The sequence below is a fragment of the Rhinolophus ferrumequinum genome, chromosome 5 (assembly GCF_004115265.2).
Source record: "Rhinolophus ferrumequinum isolate MPI-CBG mRhiFer1 chromosome 5, mRhiFer1_v1.p, whole genome shotgun sequence".
Lineage (NCBI taxonomy): Eukaryota > Metazoa > Chordata > Mammalia > Chiroptera > Rhinolophidae > Rhinolophus > Rhinolophus ferrumequinum.
In genome coordinates this window covers 42,390,513-42,410,750 of record NC_046288.1, presented here as the reverse complement: position 1 = coordinate 42,410,750, position 20,238 = coordinate 42,390,513, and the positions used below count along the sequence as shown (strand labels likewise).

The following is a 20,238-nucleotide window of genomic DNA, read 5'->3' as shown; positions in this document are numbered from 1 at the left end:
ACCCCATAGGCTTCCCTTTCCCAAAGTACCACCAACACAAGGCTCTGTGTATGGCTTGAAATAATAGGCATTTATAGAACAGCTTAGTTTAAAATTTAACATTAGATAGAACTCATCACAAAATTCATTGGTCATTTCCAACCATACTTACATCTCTTCTTTAATTTACTCTATAGCCATGATGCTGAGACATATTTCAGGTTCTTCACATTTCCCCAGTTATAATTAAACAAGAGTTCCTGGTTGGACTCAGTATTTTTAACCAAAATAATGATGTCTGCATTTAGAATGATTGAGCATAAGTAATTATTCAATGAATTAATGAATCCCTTAACAATTAGATTTTCAGATTTTTCAAAAAAATTATTCATCATTTGGTTAAAATTAAAACTCTGGCAATATTCCACAGTATAAAATATACATCTATATGCCTCAAAATCATGTTGAATTAGTTTACATTTTTGTTTATTTTTTCAGACTTTCATATTTGCAGGCAGTGTTTATTAGATGAATAATATTTTAAAAAATATGTTAGTTTTTAATATTCAGCCTATTTTTAAATGATAATTATTATTCAGGAAGTAATTCAATAAACATTCTAATAGCAAGTTTAGGTATCAGGAAATATGATTCATTAAAAATATTATCTTGATTCATCACTTTATTGTTTATCTCAACATTTATCAACTAATTCTAATTAAAATCCATCAACCCTTTGTACTATGTAGACCTGAAGAAGAACATCACAATCACAGGTGAGAGAGGACCTGAGAATCTGAGGTCTCACTGAGACTCTCAGAGGTCACTATTACTGTGTGACCTTGGTTGTGACAAATCCTCTGTTACTGTTGATGGCTACTTGAAGTGCTTCTTCCACTCTTTCCATTGTAGAATATTTAGGAAGGTCCAGAATATTATGACATACGAGTGATCTTGGGCAATCTGTTTCACTGAAAGTTTCAGGACAGCGAAATATGATTCCCATTTCTTGTAATCCTCTTACAGGCTGTCTATCAGTTCCTGTAAGAAAAACTAGAAAGGAATAACCTTTGGTTATTTCCTAGAAAGAGCAAAACTTAAAATGAAAATGAAGAAATTAATCACTTCATTCAATAAATATTTATTGAGTATCCTTGTGTAGAGAAAACTACACAGGACCATGTGGAGCATAGAAAAATGACATTTGGTCTTTGTCCTCAGTGAGTTCATGGTCTAGTTACATACAACTCGGGTTTGAACTGTACAGGTCCACTAATACAGAGATATCTTTCAATAAATACTGTAAATGTATTTTCCTTATGATTTTCTTAGGAACATTTTCTTTTCTCTAGCTTACTTTATTGTAATAATACAGTATACAATACATACAAAATATGTGTTGATTGACTGTTAATGTTAAGGCTTCCAGTCAACAGTAGGCTATTAGTAGTTAAGTTTTGGGGGAGTCAAAAGTTATACACAGATTTTACACTGTGCGGCAGGTGGGGAGGGGGGTCAGCTCCCCTAACCCCTGCATTGTTCAAGGGTCAACAGTGCATGAAAAGAAAATAGCAAGATACAAGGAAGTTTATTTTAGCTCAACCAAGAAATTTGAGGTGAAGTCTAATGAAGGCCCTAAGACTCAGGGCAGGGAGAGAGGCGCCGGGTTGGGGTGGCTAGGGAGACTTCACTGAGGTCACATCTGGTAGTTAATTCTCAAGGAGAGGAACTGAGTGAACTTTCGGGATGGGGGGGTGCCGATATCCTAAGGAAAAGCATGAGGTAGGAAGGTGCAAATGAACTCACTAACTGTACAGACAATGGAACCATTGGGCTGAAGCAGACATTACCTATGAAGAGAGAAGATTGGAAAGGTAGTTAGGTTTTGTGAAGAAGCAGGTTGGGTTTGCAGAGAAGTTGGAATTTTCCTCCAACATCTTCAGTAGCAACAAAAATAGCAAGGGGGAAAATGTGATCACAGGAGGAGCTGAAAAATGGGGTGAGGAGGTGAGAGAATAAGTCATTGTGTGCCCTAGGGAAAACAGGGTTCCCACCAAGAGAAGTCCTTATACCCCAAGGCCACAGAGCTGAGTGGTCAAGATCCTGGGCTTTGGATCAGCCTGTTGGGTTCAAATTCTGATTCTGACACTCACTAGCTATCTGAACATAGATAAGCTACTAAATGTTCCAAGCTACTAAATGCTCTTTTTCCTCAGATCTGAAATGGAGAAAATTAAGTACCTACCTCATCTGGCTGCTATTAGGATAAAGAAAGGTAATAGATGCAAAGTGATCAGTACAATGCCTGGCATAGAATAAGCACACAATAAATGCTGTTGTTATTATCATCCGTGGTCATTGCTATTATTATTATTTCTAAAATAGTATTAGAGACAGTTTACATTGTCCTAATTCCATAGGACTTAGATAATTAAATGAAGATAATAATGTAAGATAAAAATGGTTTGATAAGGAATCAATTAGAGTGAGGAAAGAATGTAAATTAAAGTTAGAGGTGTGATTAGAGTTAGTGTAGGGAATGTAGTAAAATAGTAATATCTTTATTATCATTTGTTTTTAATGGGGAACAGGCTTATTAAGAGAAAGAACATTGGTGTAGAAGGTAGGGAACCTACCTTGTTCTAAGCCTTGCTCTGCCATTAATATGTGTGATCCACCATTAATAATGATTTCATCACAAATAAGATGTTTATCTTTTTAAAAGTTATATATTTATAGATCCATCTATTACTGTAATACTTACAGAGGAATTTTTTCTTTTCATCCAAAGTTAATTTGTGGAAAGCTTCCCAAAACATCAGTATAGTAGGATGTGACTCTCCTTGATTATGGTATCCTGGACCATATTTTGAATTCTTGAAAAAAAGAGAGAGAAAAAATGGCTTTTAGGGGGAATATATCGAAGTTGTTCAAAAGAATTGGGGGCACTTTAGTTATCACCTACCTTTTCAAATTGTTTCCAGTCATAATCAGTATTTCCAACCATTGCTGCCATTAGTTCTTCAGGCTGGAAAAGTCTAAGGAGTTCCATGTCACAAACTTTATAAAATCCTCTCTGAAATTCCTCATAAACTGCCTTTACGGAAGTGTTGAAAATGTAATCAACATACTTAGAAACAAAGTCTTTCCTTGAGGAAACAACAAAAAAAGGCTAATAACATACTTTACCAGTGACTAAAAACATTTTCTACTTTGCTCTTTTTACCATTTCTATTGAGAAAGAAAAGTGAATTACTTCTGCATAGCACACAACCCAAGTTCTACCCCAGGATATAAAAACGTCTATTCAGCTAGCAGAAGGAAACCTGGAGAATATAGCAGAAGGATTAAGACTTTGTTTTGCTTCCATTTTGCTAGCTGCAGTCAGGGTATTTTTAAAACACTAATCTGAATATGTCATTCTTCTGCTTAAAATCTTTCAAAGGCTTCAATTACCCTTAGGGTGAATTCCAAACCACCTTAGAAGGATCAAAAAGCCCTCCATGATCTGACCCTTGCCCTACTCTGCAGCCTCTTCCCACTTCCTTTTGAATCTCTGGCCTCACTGTCTTTCTTGTAGTTAGGCCACAGCATTTGGTGCTTCTTCCTCTTTACCTGGCAACTTCTATCATTCATCAGTGTGATTTTCCCAAGTTTGGTCCCGTGTTCCTCTTTCCTTCCCCTGCTTACGACCCATGTCACTATGTGGAAATTATTTACACAAAATCTGTACTACACAATGAATTTCCTGATGGCAGGGCTGCTAGAAGTATTTTCACCAGATATCCACCAGAAACACGATAGTCTCCCACCCTTTGCGCATCCTTCCTGGACTATCCTGTCTAAATCAACCCCTCTCTGCCCTCTCCTATAACCAGTGATGCACTGGTAAATGTTTAACAGTTCTCCCAAAACGAGCAAGAAAAAGGGAACCCTCATTTGCAGCATCTGCCAATTTCTGTGGTGTAAATATGCCCACCATGGCTGATTTCAATCTACTAACATTTTAATAATAAACTCAACATTTTTGAAAATTTAACTATTAGCTCTCACAAGCTGGTACAAGCTAACTCCAGCATACCTCCACCTATAACTCTGTTGTCTCTTAATTGTATTTAATTTTCTTCAGAGCTCTCATCCTTATTGGACATTTTATTACATAATACTGTATTTTGCCGTGTATAATGTGCACTTTTTCCCCCAACTTTGTGAGGGAAAAATAAGGATGTGCAGTATACATGGGTAGTATTAATTCTGTATCTATATAAATGTTTTTAATTCTTTTATTTATGCTTATGAGTTAAAAGTGTAACTCTAGAAATCAATAATGCTATCCATATGCAAAATAATACCCTCGAACACGATAATCAGTTTTGTTGAACTTATGATGAACTTGCAACTATGAAGAGTTCTTGGCCATCTATGATGCGTAAATATCCTAAATTTGTTACCAGTACATAAAATTTTTTGTACCTTGTATCTGTTCTTGTGTTTTGTAAATATTTGTTACATACAAAATTTCTTACACCATAATATGTTAAAAAATAAATGCTAAAATTCCTTTATAATACAAAAAACAAGTACCTAAATGTAAACAAATAAACATTTGAATTAAAAAATTGAAACGAAAGATTTTTTTCCCCCTGAAAGTTTGGGCAAAAAAATGTGGTGTGCATTATACATGGCAAAATACCGTAATTTATTTGTGTATTGTCTTTCTGTCCTATTGGAATTTAAGCTCCAGATTTTACCTACCCTTTTCACTGCTGTATCTCTGGCACCTAGAATACCAGCAGTGTCTGGTATAGCATAGGGGCTCAAAAATAACTGTTAAATGAATAACTAGTGAAAAGTACTGCAGAGGACATATTTAATTCTGACTTACTTCACCCCTTCTTTTACCCCACAATCTTTTTATCTTTCTAAAAGATGAGCTGCTAAAATGGTCATCTGAGAAGCTAAAATACATATATAAAGCATAATGATAAAAGCATTTTATGTGTATTCAAAGCAGATATTCTAGATCTCAGAACTTACTTGTTGGTTTGGTCCACAAGTATAGAGCTCCCATTTGGAATTAAATCAACATCACTTTCGTCCCAGTGTTGCTATAATCAAAATATATTCAGGTAACAAACAAGAAAGAAAAGTCTGAATAATCAACCTTAATACTATTATTGCCAGTATATTCTTCCCTATAAATTTTAAATAACTGGGAGCTAAACAATTATTTGTGTAGTTCAGCTGTTTAAATACATATAAAAATTTAAAACCTACCCTAGTATATGTTGTGCATTGCTTTTAAGCACACAGTGATCCATTTAGTTGTTTACATCAATTGCTTGTATTTTCACCTTATTTGAGAGTATACAGACATAAGGTGACAAAGGCGAAGCATGTGGGGAGAAAGTCTAACAGTAAAGAAGTAAAATACCCTTCAAAAAAGGAATCCCATATTTAAGATACTATAATAAAAATTATTTTTAAAAGAGATTAAAGCTAAACTATAATATGACGTTCATTAGTACTCACAGAAAAATACAAGTCAAAACATTCTCCAATGTCATCAGCTTCATAATTTAGAACTTCTTGCAAATTCCTAGTGAAAATTTTGGTTTAAAAAATTATATTTATTGATCGTATACAATTTAAAAAGTAATAAATATTCAATGGAAAAATTTTGGACACTAGAAATGTGTAACATGCCATGTAAATTTCCTCTCCTTCCCCTTCCCACGCCCTCTTCCTAGAGATAACCTCTATTCACAGTTTTGATTGGTTAGACCACTAACACATAGACACTGCTATGTCACGGTGGAAATTACAAAAAGGAGCCCCTTCCTCTAAACCAGTGATTCTCAACCAGGGGTGATTTTGCCCCTCAGGGGACATTCGGGACAATCCGGAGACATCTTTGGTTGTCATGATTAGAGGAGTGTGTAGCAACCCAGTATGCAGCTCACCATCCCTACAATGCCCAGGACAGCCCTTCTACAACAAAGGATTCTCCAGCCCAAACTGTCTATATTGCCAGGGGGTTTCTCAACCTCTGCTCAAGACTGTTAGGGCATACAGTGGAAATCTAGCCAGTTTATTCTTCCATTAACAATTCATGAGAGGAGAATCATTTTCCCCAATCTGTTGTCAACTATATTTTATGAAAATTTTTTAAAAGTTGTTAATCTGTAAACAGAAAAATGACATCTTATTTTCATTTGTATTTCCTCAATTACTAGTAAGGTTGAGCATATTTTCATGTTTTGATTAGCCATATGTATACATATGTGTGATGACGCACATATATATATATATATATATATATATATAGTATATTTCTACATCAGAGATAATCCTGTGTCTATCATATATGTTGCCAATATTTTCCTCATAAGTTATAGTTTGCCTTGTAACTTAGAACATGCATTTTTCAATCCTTAATAAAGTTGATGACATGCTGATTTATTTAAATTAAATATGATGAAATATAATTTATATAAAATAAATACAGCATGCATGATTCTCACTAAGAATATCATGTACTGTCCCAGGCAACTGTTTCCATCTGGATAAATTTAAGAGACTAGGCACTGTTTATTTTACTGGTTGATAATTAGAAGAATATTTGGCTTTTTTCCCTTTTTAAAGGTTTACTTGATTATAAGTCATGCTAAAAATTCAAATTCATCTAAAGAAACTACATTTATTGAAATTGAAGACCGTGTTTGTGTGAATATCATTTATGCCTAGACAACTGAGAGTGACGAGGTAAAGTCCTGGAAAACCATTTACTTACTTCCCCAAGAGAGGACTGAGTTCTTTTAAATCTTCCAGTGATGGCTTTTGGCCCAGCAATTTCTTAAACAGAGCCAGTGGGAAAGGAAGATTGGCAACATTTAAATTGTAAAAGGAGAGTCCACACAACATCCCAAAGAGAAAATACCTCTTCTTTTCCAATTTAGGCTGGAAAAAGAGAAAAAGAAAAGAAATCCCTAATGTATTACAAATAATCAGTAATCCAAAGGGATAATTAGATTAGTAAAAATTGTTTTGGGTTCCCATTTCTAAAAGTCACAAATTAGAAACAAACTGGGCTTCCTTAAAATAAAAATTCGAGGTCCTTACACATACCACAATACAATTAAAGATTGTTCCATAAATTAAAATACAAATTAAGAGTTCAGAATGGAAAATAAATGAATTTACTTTTTTGTTACTAACAGTAGACCTGGAATATTAAAAAAAAAAAAACATACTCAGATAGCCTTATAAACTAAAGTTTTCAGTATTTAATATTACAGTCTTTGCCTTCAGATTCATGTAGAAAAATGACACGGTGGGAGACGGGTGCACTTTATCTACACTTTCAGTAGGCATCAGGCATGTCAGATGTGTGTCAGATGAGTGGTGTCCCCTTCAGCAATATAGTCCTCAACCTCAGTGTGCTTGTGGGGACAAGCATACGGGTCAGGGAATATGACTGATGCTGTTGACTGCAAAGGTGGGTGGAAGAAAGAAGGAAAGAGTCCTGATGAAATTGGCTTCACTCTCCTCTCTGCGCTTTGTAGTTCCAGATGAGGGAAAACACTGGCCACATCTGGCCAGGCCATCACTACCACCCAGCTGAAAGAACACTAGCCTGCACATTGTCAGCCTTGCTGTTAGCGGGTGCATGATTCTGGACCCCTCACACAACAGCCTGTGCCTCAGTCTACTTGCCCTACTTTCTTCTTAGAGTAATTGTGAGGATAAATATTAAAAATGCCTTTGAATTTTAAAAACGAGCCCCATTTTTACAGGAAACAATTGCTAAAGTTCCTGGTATTTTAGTCTTATTGCTCCATCTACATATACAAAATGTTTCAAGAAGAAAGTGTCGTATACTAATTTGAATCTCCCACAATATTTAATACAATGTGGAACCTCAAGAAACAGACAATAAATGCTTGTTGACTGATAAAAATTCTACCACTTGTACATCTTGGCGATTCCTATCTTTTAGAGGTTCATTCTTTCTCAGAAAGCTACACAACACTTTTCAGTACTTTTTAACACCCATTCATCTTCTCCTCTTCCCTGTCTTCTGGGTTCTAAACTTCTACTGGGTCATTGAGAAGAACATTTGAAAGTTTATTGGAAAGGGGATCAATAAATTGAAGTTCAACATGTGATTCTTTTCAGATTATTTGGTCTGTGTTACTAATAGAGAAATGAAGACAAGTTTGTGTTACTTTAAGAAAATGTTTACATTTTGAGAATGTTTGTAAAAATAAAACCATTGCAGAAATGAATCACCTTATTAGAATTAGCAATTATCTCTAGGATTCTATTAACAATTTCTCTCCTAATTTGAAACATCTAGATTACTGCCCCTCAAAATTTAGGAAACCACCCAAACATCCATTAAAAGGTGACTAGATAAACAAAGTATAATACATCCATACAATGGAATACTACTCAGCAATAAAAGGGAATGAACCATGGATACATGCAACAACATGCGTGAGTCTCAACATAATTATGCTGAATGAAAGAGGACAGACACAAAGGCTATGATTCCATTTATGTAAAAGTTTTGGAAATTCGAACTGCTCTATAGTGACAGTGGTTGCTTGGGCATGGGGTGGGGAGCAGGGAAGGAGCAGGAGCAGGGGAGGAGTAGGATTAGAAAGGGATATGAGGAAACTTTAGGGGATTATGTATATGTTCATTATCTTATCACCACTGTCATAGTGGTGATAGTTTCATGGGTATATATACATATATATATCAAACCCTATCAAATTGGACAATTTAAGTGCAGTTTATTGTATCTCAAGTATACTTCATTAAAGCTGTTTAAAAATTTAATATGCATATGAATCACTTGGAAATCTTATAAAATATATATTCTGATATAGGGTAGGGCCTGAGATTCTGCTTTTCTCATAGCTCCAAGGTGATGCTGAAGCTGATGCTCTATGGACTATATTTTGAGTAGCAAAGCTGTATATGACCTGAGTTTACATTATTATGTATGGTTTTCATGTATATGGTATACTTTTTCTGTTCTGAAAAACTGTAAGAAAATAAGTAAAAGACTTACGCTGACAGGAAACCACATGGAGGAACCCCCTTCAGGATATATGAACATTCCATATTCAGTCTTGGTCATCTCTTCAAATATACAGTAGAAGAACTCGGACTTTACTCCTCTACCCATGGAATAAATTTCTTTAGAAAATTCAATCTGAGGAAAGAGAACACACTCCAAGGATTAAAATAAAATGCCTTGACCTTTGTGGAAAAGTTTCAAATCTCCTGCAGTCACCAGAATTCCCAGAATCCCACACCTCTTACCTCACTGCTATCTGTTCTCCCTCAATTTGCTACTGAGCAGTGGATGCCATGAACCTATTTATCGTCAGATTATTGTGAGTGCATGGGTCCATTACACTGCACCATGAACCAAGTGAAGGGGATTCTAGCAAGACTTAGTATTCTCCAATTATGGTGACCAGCATCTTGAACCAAATTTTGATGTGCTTCAAACCCCTGGGCCACTAAATTGCCTGATTCTTCTATCTAGTTGTCTGTCTTCGTCTCACCATTCAGACTTTACAACTTTGGCTCCAGTCAACAACTGTTTGGTTTCTCCTTCCTCTCCCTTCATTAGGACTTCTGATAAACAGCTCTCCCATTCTGCCTGGGCACAGCACCTTTGCAGGAACTATCAGACCTGACTGCCCTTAGCCCTCATGCGGGAAATCAGTATGAACTAGTCCCTCTTTCCTAAAGCCCACCTTTGGACTTTGTGACTGACTACACTCCTGGTTTTCCTCTCTAACTATTCCTTCTCTACTTCTTTCCCTGGTTAATTTCTTTTTAACTTTTTAATCTAAGCATCACTAAGCTTGACTAAGAGTTCTCTTTCTCCTCTCTTTGCTTGGAAGATCTTACTGCAACTTTGATCAACTGATTCCTTGGCCACAGACCATAACCTCCAAGGGCCTGCCTCAAATTCCAGTTGTGGATATATTCCAATAACAAATTAGGCTTACTTCTGATTTTCTTATTTCTGCTCATTTACACTAGCAAGCCTGCCTTCGCCATGGTCAGGACCCACTCTTAACAGGCCTTGACAATCTTGCCTTGTTTAGAGTCTGTATTTTGATCAGATCTGTCTTGAAGTTTACCTTCTTAGCTCTTTGTCATCTCCTGTATGCGCATCATTTTCTATTCATTCCCTCATAATCAAGATTTAAAGGAAAGTAAGTACAGAAGGAGACTACTAGATACAACTAGAAAGTCTGGCTTATAAAATAGTTTCTTTGTTTCCCATTGGCGTCCCATGCTGATAAATATCTCTCTATTTTGAGTCTCAACCTCCAGGTTCTGGTTTATTCTCTGAGAACCTAACTCTTCCCTCATGGCTGATATCAGGAAAATCCACTCCCTTCTGGACAGACTCCAGCTCTAACCTACATAGTGAATCATTATTTTATGGCCTCAATCGGGCAAATAATCTGAGGTACCACACAATAAAATTCCTACAGGTGCCCACAAAGGATGAAGTGAAGGATGGCTATTTGGAACCAATATAGTCAATATAGTAGTGGAAGGTCTATGACTAAAACTAGAGCCAGAATGTAGGAAAAGTATCTGTTCCACCCCCTACTTGTTGAGTGCATTAACAGCCCCAATTCTTCACCTCTCCTCGATCTGTGTCTTTTGCATGTGACTTTGCAGTTCCCCCCATTAAAGAGGCTGAGCATATTTTGCCAGTCTTTGATGTAGGTTCAGCCATGTGAGTTGCTTTGACTAAAACAATATTTGTTGTGTGACTGGGCTTGCTATATTGTACCTCTGGCAATGCTTGCCAGTCTCAGGAAGAAGACAAAAAGCATAGAAAGCAGAGTCAAACTTCCCAAGCCAGGCCTCGCCTAGATCAGTCAACCCCTAGTCAACTCCCAAACATGTAAACACATGCATACAAAATCTACAAAGCCACCCAGATGAGTTCAACCTAGACCAGCAGAACTCAACTGAACTGCAGACCTGTAAAATAAATTATTGTTATTTTAAGTCATTAAGCTTTGGGATGATTCATTAGGTTGCATTTTTATAGCCACAGGTAACAACGAGTTAACGTATAATCCCAATATTCAATTAAACATCCCATAGCTTTTCTCAGAAGGGTAAGCAGGAATTCTGGAAATCATAAGGCTGATAACTATAGTTCCATATGCAGTCTCTTCCTTTGCTGTACTATATAAATGTTCTCCTCCCACATTAGTAAAAATGTCCAACGAGATTTTTTACTGTACCTCTAATGTTTTCCAGAGGTCAGTGACTTCAGCTTGACTCAACTGTCGCAGAGCATCTTCAGTTAGGTGACTTCGTCTCACTCTAAGTACAAATGGGAGTAATTGGGGGACTTCATTCTCTCCTGGTGGAAACCTATTTGTCTGCTAGAAAAAGAAATATTTTAGGAATCCTCATAGGAATACTAGGAAGTGTTTAATATTTCAAACAAACCTATTTTGTATAGCATACAATTATGCCTACCATTGCTATATATACTCATTTATTGTAATTATTTAAGGAGAAGGGCATCGTATCTACACTATGGAAGATAAACAGATCATAGGATCTGTGAAACTATGGTGCCTAGGAATTGTGTACAGGGGATTAATCATCATGGATGTACAGCTAAGTTATTAAAAGCTATGTCAGATCACTCATTATAGTAAACATGATCTTTAAAGGCAATAGTGGTATTCAACATGCTAAGACACTCATCCACCAGTCTTAAGAAACAGAGTGTTAGCACCATAATCCCCAAGAATATAGGAACAATTTAGGAGCTCAGGAATAATATTAGATGTAGGAAAAAGACTAGAGGAAAGACTTGCTCAGAGAAGACCCCTTCTTCTCTTTCAAATAACTATGATCTATCCACTGAATGTGCATGGGAGCTCCCTAAAAAGAAGCCACTGGTGGCCTCATTTTGTACCTACCATTGTTCTGTCACCCCACATCGTACTTCCGTTAAGCTTTTCTGAATTCTCAAAATCTCCTCACCACATGAGTCCCCTAGTCTTGTTTCTGCTGAACTCCCGTGGATTAGAAATCTAGTATTGCTTTGACCTTTGACACTCCTCTAGGGTTTCTGCTGTATTTCAAGGACAATAAATTAGTATTTAGAACTAATAAACCAATACAGCCCTCTTGGGGCCTGTCTCACAATAAAGACAGGTGGACAATACCTATCCTATTCCAGGTTTCCAGGCTGGGTGTGGTTGTCCACATTCGCACTCTACAAGCATCTCAGAGAAGTGAGCATGTGGTTCTGGACTTGGGAAAGCCGTGTCCCAGATCTCTGCCACCACTATGTACTGGGAAATGATATGGGATTCCATTAGATTCTTCTGGCTTTCCTTCAGATATTTGTTGTAAAGAAGCGTCACATTTGTAGGGAGATGGAACAAGCACCATTTCTTATCCTTCTTGCTGGTGGATCATCTCTTCCTGGGGCCCAGGTGTCTGCAGCTCTGGGACACGTCAGCAATAATGACTGCTAAGAAACATGTCCCATGGCTCTGAGTGACAGGGAGTGACCAGGGAGTGGCCAGCAATATCCTCCACTGACTACAGCAGGGCGAGGTGTGCAGGGCGAGGTGTATGTGGCCTGCTGTAAGCCTACCCTTCTCTCACCTAACCAAGAACTGGACTAGAAACCTGCATCATATCTTATTTTCCAGTTTCTCTACTCCCATTCTCCATGTATTGTTTCCCATTTATACATTTACATATTTGAAGTGGTAATCCTGTTTGGAGCTTACAATTTTTTTTCCTCCTTTTTCCACCTCCCCCCCACACTCCAGTTCAATCCGTTGTTTCTCAGTCTAGTTGTATAGGACACAGCTCCCTGGCCCATGCTGGTATCACAAGGCTTGCGCTACCCCTGGCTGAGGCAGTCGGTTGGTAGGTCAGCAGCTCACGGCAGCTCTCGCTGGCCGCCGGCCACTCACGGCAGCCCAGGTCCAGGAAGAGCTGTTGTTCACAGTCTTAGCTGTAGAGGGCGCAGCTCACTGGCCCATGTGGGAATCGAACAGCGACCTCAGCCTTAGGAGCACGGCGCTCTAACCACCTGAGCCACTGGGCCAGCCCCAAGAGCTTACAATTTTGACTATGTCCATTATCATTCCTTTGGAGAACAGGATTCTGGAGTCTGTTTTCTAACTTCATCCATGACAACTACAACTAAGAGGTTTCTAGTCGTCCAACATTTCCCAATCCTTCATGATATACAACGTGCCTGGGGTCACTATCCCCTCCACCCTCACTAACAGAAGAGACAGGTTAGACAGAACATTGCTATAGAAGAAAATACCATAGAGAAAAGGACTTGCTTAAAGGAAACCTAAGGGGAAATTAGGTTTGGGAAGGAAAGACTTAATCTATTTTCTCCCATTACGAGGGATGTTAGGAAAATTAAAAAAAAAAAAAAAAAAAAAGAGGTGGCTGGGAAACAAAAGAGATTACCAAGTCAAATCTGATGACAGACACTAATAACAAAAACTAGAGGGAGAGTCCTGAATGGGATGTTTTTAGCAGGATGTACCTTGTCCATCTAGATTGTTTGTTATAAATAAACACAGAATTTACGGATTTATCAGGCATGGTTCATTGGAAAATGTCATGTAAACTATATAATTAATAGAGTATAAAAAGGAAATGTTTTATAACTGAAATGATTCCTTTTGTTCATGTGACGTCCCAGACTTCTCCATGTTTCACCTAGATGGCCTATTCTTTGAATTATTAGTAAAAGCAAGGGGTATGTTTCTGATTCCCCTGAGTCTTTAAAGTATGAATATCATAGATAAATAGATAACACACCTTTCCTGAGGAATGGCCTAGAAAACAAGCCTCAGCAATCAAAAAAGTTTGGAAAATCTTTAACATAATGTCTGGGGGCAGGATGAGCATAACTGAGAACTAAGGCTGATGATGGTAAGAGAGACAAAATAGCATGTAAGTGTTACGTGGGACTAATACAACTACCAGAAAAAGAACAGAAGGGAGAGAGTAAATAGAAAACAGAATAAATTCACTGATTGACTCATAGGCATTATCTGGGAATAAAAGAATATCAGCTGGGGCTTACCAATCAAACTCCAAGACTCTGAAGCAGATATAAAAACCCAAAGACTAACAACTAAGAACATAGTGTAGTAACTAAAACTGGATAGAGAAAGAGCAGTTACTTAATCATTTCAGTATTGCTCATAGTAGGAAAATAATGGATATTATCTAAAGAAAGTGAGGACTCAGGCATCATATTAGGTTGGTGCAAAAGTAACTGCAGTTTAAAAGATTAAAAATAATCGCAAAAACTACAATTACTTTTGCACCAACCTAATATAATAATGAAAAATGTAAATTAAAATTAAACTGAAATATCATGGTTAAACCATTGAATTGGAAAGGATCACAAAGCTTGGTAACACTACATTGGTGAGAGTGTATAAAAGAGGCATATCATACATTTTTGATAGTAATATAAATTGGTCCAACCTCTATGTACAGAATATTTAATAATTAAAGAAAAAGAATTAAGCATCATTCTACCATGCTATCTGAATGATTTTCCAGGGTAACCAAATGGCCCTGATTGATGAGGAAAAATTCTTTACAGGATTCAGTTCATAACTTTGGAAGGAATGATTAAAAATATCGTCTTTTGCAAACTTCAAAACAATGGATGGAATTATTAAATAAAAGGTTGCTGGGAAACATTACAATGGAAGAATGGTGTGGTTACCATTTGAGCCCAATGATGAATCCCAGCATAAATAAAAGCGAGACAACCAGAAATAAAGCACTGAAGTATGGAGAGGTGAAAAGAAAGTGAGCCTGGGATTTGCTTCAAAATACTTCAGCAAAAATAGTTTAACAACTACAAAAACAACAAAAGTGTTAGATGAAAGTGTGGCAGAATGTTGATGACTGCTGAAACTTTGTGATGGGGTTCATTACACCACTATTTCTACTTTGTATATGTCTGAAATTTTACATAATTTTTTAAAAGTAAGGCATACATACCAACATTTTCATATGGAAATATTTCCATAATTTAATTTTGTGTAGCAAATTAAAGACAAATGGAAAATCCCTGAAAATAACAAGAAACTCCCAGACTCTCTTTTCCGTGAGTACCTAAAAAAAGAAAGAGAGATAACAGATTTGATAATTAAAAGAAAAACTTCATTCCTTTACCTCATCACCTGAAATTATGTCCCTCTGTATGAATCCAAATTACTTAGAAACAAATTTCTAAGAAAATGCATTGTTTTGTGAAAGCTGTTTAAGTTTTCAATGATCATCTAATTTAGCAAATTCAGTATTGCAATAAAGAAGTTTTCAAATATTGATTTATCAAAGAGACACCTGTATAGCTACTCTATGTGGTCCCCTTTAAAGTATGAAAATTTTCAGAAGTAAAAATGTCACTCTTACCAGGTTATTGTCCCTATTGATCATTCTTATCCTTTCCACACAGATGTGCAACAAATCAGGAAGTTCATTTATGTTGAAGGCATTTTCTGGTAGTTGACAGTTAGCTTTGTTTACCTTAAAGGGAATATCATCTGTGAATATCATTTTCTATCAATAAATGATTTAATCTATTATATATACGTGGCTATTATATAGAAAATCAGGATAGAACTCTAAAAACCCAATTCATTAGTCAATAATGAAGGAGAGTTCTATAAAACTTTCATTTTTTTACTTATAATCTCTCCAATTTTCATAAATATTGTATAAGATATAAGATGTTGGTAGTGGAGATTGATAAACCTATTCTTAGGGCACAGGTTTACTGGAAACAGTTTCTAAATCTTGAGAATAAAAGCACCCTAAAAATCCATGGTATTTTTGACAGATTCAGACCTTTCTCCATTAATTAACGAGTACTAATTTAGCATACACTATTTGTCAGGCATGGGACAAAACATAAGCTAAAAATTGTCCTGGCTTGAACATAAGTTACTGTCTAGTATAGTAGTCAGCAAACTCTTCCTTAAATCCAGATAGTAAATATTTTGAAATTGGGACCATACAGTCTCCGGAGCAACTATTCAACCCTGCCATTTTATAGCACAAAATGATCATACTCAATATGAAAATGAGTATGGATGTATTCTAAAAAAACTTTATGAAAACAGGAGGCTGTCCATGGATATAAATTGCCAACCCATGACCCATAGTCTAGTAGGTAAAAACAAGTAATCAGGCATCTAGGATATAGTTTCTGAATGAAGAAGGTCTTAAGGAATTCAAGAAGGCTTTTTAGAGGACACATGCTAGAAAATCTAAATAAGCCTCCAACAAATCAAATTAATCCAGAAGGCAGAATGCAGAATCTAAGAACATAAATTCAGGAGATGAAAACCAGATACACAGGAGACATGATCAACAAATAAAAAGGTTGGTTCTTAAAATAATTTTTTTAATGAATAAATAATAAACAGCTTCCTGGTAAGACCGAACCAGAAAAAAAAAAAAGGCAAATACCCAATATCAGGAATGAAAATGGGATAACACTACAGATTGTGATGAGTACTTTATCTTAATGAGAGAACTCCATTACAAAACATCTTAAGTCCTCATAAAGTTTCTCATTTTTTACATCTCCAATTATTTTGTGCCAAACATTTCCCTTTTATACATTATTTTAAAAAATATTTGATTCCATATGATTCACATTTGTCTTTTTAAGACTCCATCACAATAGAATCAAAAACAATGATATACTTAGGAATAAATTTAACAAAGGACATGAAAGATCTGTATACTGAAAACTGTAAGATTCTGATGAAAGAAATTGAAGGACATACAAATAAATGGAAAGCTATCCTGTGTTCATGGATTAGGAGAATTAATATTGTTAAAGCTGTCCATTCTACCTAAAGCCATCTATAGATTCAATGCAATCCCTCTAAAAATTCCAATGGCATTTTTCACATAAATATAAAAAATCAATCCTAAAATTTGTATGAAACCACAAAAGACCCTGAATAGTCAAATTAGTCCTGAGAAAGAAGAACAATGCTAGAGGTATCATGCTTCGTGATTTACAACTATACTACAAAGCAATAGTAATCAAAACAGCATGGTACTGGTACAAAAATAGACACATAGACAAATGCAACAGAACCAAAAGCCCAGAAATAAGCCTTTGCATATTTGATAAGGGAGCCAAGACTACTCAATGGAGAGAGGATAGTCTCTTCAATAAATGTACCTGGGACAACTGGATAACCACACGCAGAAGAATGAAATTGAATCCCTATCTTACACCACTCAGAAAAATTAACTCAAAATGGATTAAAGACCTAACTGTAAGACCTAAAACTATAAAACTTCTAGAAGAAAACATAGGGAAAAGCTCCTTGACATTGGTCTTGGCAATGATTTTTTTTTTGGATATGACACCAAAAGCACAAGCAACAGAAGCAAAACTAAATAAATGGACTACATCGAACTAAAAAGCTTCTGTACAGAAAAAGAAACAGACAAGAAAATGAAGAGGCAACCTATGGAATGGAAAAAAATATCTGCAAATCATGTAGCTAAGGGATTACTATCCAAAATACACACAGACTTTATACAACTGAGCAAAAAAACAACCTGATTATAAAATGGGCAGAATAACTAAATAGATATTTTTCCAAAGAAGACATATAGATGGGCAACACGTACATGAAAAGATGTTCAACATCACTAATCATCAGGGAAATGCAAACCAAAAGCACAAGGAGATACTATGTCATATCTGTTAGAATGGCTATCATCAAAATGACAAGAGATAACAAATGTTGGTAAGGAGGTAGAGAAAAGGGATCCCTTGTACACTATTAGTGGGAATGTAAATGGTGCAGCCACTAAGGAAACAGCATGGAGTTTCCTCAAAAAATTTAAAAAGGAACTAACCATATGAAGCAGCAACCCCACTCCTGGGAATATATCCAAAGGAAATGAAATCACCATCTCAAAGAGATATATGCATCCCCATGTTCATTGTATCATTATTTACAATAGCCAAGACAGGGAAACAACCTAAGCTTCCATGGATGGATGAATGGATAAAGATGTGGAGATGTGGTATACTATATATAAACACCAGAATATTTATTCAGCCATGAGAAAGAAGGAAATCTTTACATTTGCGACAACATGGACAAAGCTTGAGGACATCATGCTAGTGAGATAAGGCAGACAGAAAAACAAATACTGTATGAATTCACTTATACATATGTGGAATCTAAAAAATCTGAACTCATAGAAACAAAGTAGAATGATGGTTGTCAGGTGCTTCGGGGTGAAGAAAATGAGGAGATGTTGGTCAAAGGGTATAAAGTTTCAGTTATAAAATGCATAAATTCTGGGGATTTAATGTGCAGCATAGTAATTACAATTGACAATACTGTACTACCTACTTGAAAGTTGCTGAGCATGTAGATACACCTTAAGTGTTATCAACACAATAAAGAAATGGTAGCTATGTGAGATGGAGTGGTTAGCTAAGCTATGGTGGTAATCATTTTGTGATATATGTATATCAAATCAACACACTACACATCTTAAACTTATACAGTGTTTTATGTCAATTATGTCTCAATAAAGTTGGAGAAAAAAGAAATATACTACTTTAGAAATATCACTACTATATTAGTACTTCTGAAAAGCACTAACTTTTGTATGTAATAGTTTCTCCTATGGAGATGAATATTTTGTGGTGAAATTTGCTTTGATTGCCATTTAGCAATTTATCTTTGTAAAAGCATCTTATTTTAGCTAAATTTTAAATTGAACAATACCAACTCAATTCTGTTCTTTTATTTAAAATGCTCTGGCTCCTCCCTATCCCCCAATATTCAAGTTTATTAGTAGCCTAACCGTAGGTTACTTCTAGATCACGCTGTGTACTCTAATGAAAATGTTGAATCATGCTCATCTTTGAGTATTTTCCATTCAATACATTACATATAATATGTAATATATTCTTCTAGAGTCTATCCAGTTATCAAAACAAGCAAAAGTTTGAGTTAGTAAGAGCTGAATAAAATATTCTTTCTGTTGTGAAAAACATAACAAAACAAGACTCCAGTTGGCTGAGACCTAAGGGATCTTGATTTAGTAAAATGGTATATACATTTCTTTACATGAACCCTTACCTTGTGCACTTCTTTCATCATTCTTAGAAGAGCTTTAACATTGTAGATACTCTGCTCAGTTTCAGTCCAAAAAGACACTTGACCAACGATGGCAATTTTAAGCATCTGGACCAGTGTGTTGAGAGAAGATTCTTGCAAAGATGCCCAGCACTGCTCTGAGTAGTGTAAAACCCGCCATGATAAATATATACCCACTCCCCTCAAAAAAACTCCCTCAATTTCTACTGCGTTCTTTAATAACATGTTTCCCCCAAAATAAGACCTAACCAGAACATAAGCCCGAGCATGATTTTTAATAACACATCCCCTGAAAATAAGCCCTAATGCGTCTTTTGGAGCAAAACTTAATATCAGACCTGGTCTTATTTTCAGGGAAACATGGTAGGGCTTATTTTCAGGGGATGTCTTATTTAAAAAATCATGCTAGGGCTTATTTTCTGGTTAGGTCTTATTTTCGGGAAAACACCGTATGAGAAATAGATAATATTTTCCATTTCTGATGGCATAACCCATAAAATACCTTTTCTAAGCATATCCTGGGCAACATTTATTACCCACAGAAAAAAAATTTTTTTTATTTGATTAAGTATCATTGGAATTAAAAGCTCAAATTCAGGATTCTGAAGAAATGTGTTGATAGTTCATAGTTATGCTTGATTGCTTGATTTCATGATTTTTAAACTAAAAGTTCTATAGGGTGTTTATAAAGTCTGAAAACATACATAGGTGAAAACACATACACATATACACATATAATGTCATCAAGGACATTTTCAATCTGTAAAAAATAATATTATCTATGTCTTCCTAGTTTATGAATATCTGGTATATATGGATTTTTTTTTAAATTACCTCAATGACAATATTTTAATATTACTGAGGTAACAGTTAACCTGGATTATTATACCTTTAAAGGACAATTCTCAGAAAACAAACCTATCAAATGTTAAAATATATTATCATGCTAATGTAATTAAAATAGTATGACCCAAATGCCTGAAAAGCAGATCAATATAGCAGAAATTCCCTAAACAAA

The 20,238-nt window shown here is 35.7% G+C and overlaps 1 protein-coding gene across 1 annotated transcript in view; it reads right to left on the bottom strand.

The window, feature by feature from the left end:
- Positions 1-79: 79 nt before the first annotated feature.
- Positions 80-20,238, bottom strand: part of HERC6 (HECT and RLD domain containing E3 ubiquitin protein ligase family member 6) — a 48,151-nt gene continuing 27,992 nt past the window's right edge. The window contains exons 13-23 of the mRNA XM_033106604.1: positions 19,203-19,357; positions 15,481-15,594; positions 15,067-15,180; positions 11,283-11,426; positions 9,062-9,205; positions 6,773-6,939; positions 5,512-5,578; positions 5,017-5,087; positions 2,945-3,128; positions 2,744-2,855; positions 80-1,032 (exon numbers count right to left, since the gene is read on the bottom strand). Of these exons, the coding sequence (XP_032962495.1) occupies positions 809-1,032; positions 2,744-2,855; positions 2,945-3,128; positions 5,017-5,087; positions 5,512-5,578; positions 6,773-6,939; positions 9,062-9,205; positions 11,283-11,426; positions 15,067-15,180; positions 15,481-15,594; positions 19,203-19,357 (1,496 nt within the window). The 3' untranslated portion in view covers positions 80-808. The remainder of the gene's footprint in view (positions 1,033-2,743; positions 2,856-2,944; positions 3,129-5,016; positions 5,088-5,511; positions 5,579-6,772; positions 6,940-9,061; positions 9,206-11,282; positions 11,427-15,066; positions 15,181-15,480; positions 15,595-19,202; positions 19,358-20,238) is intronic.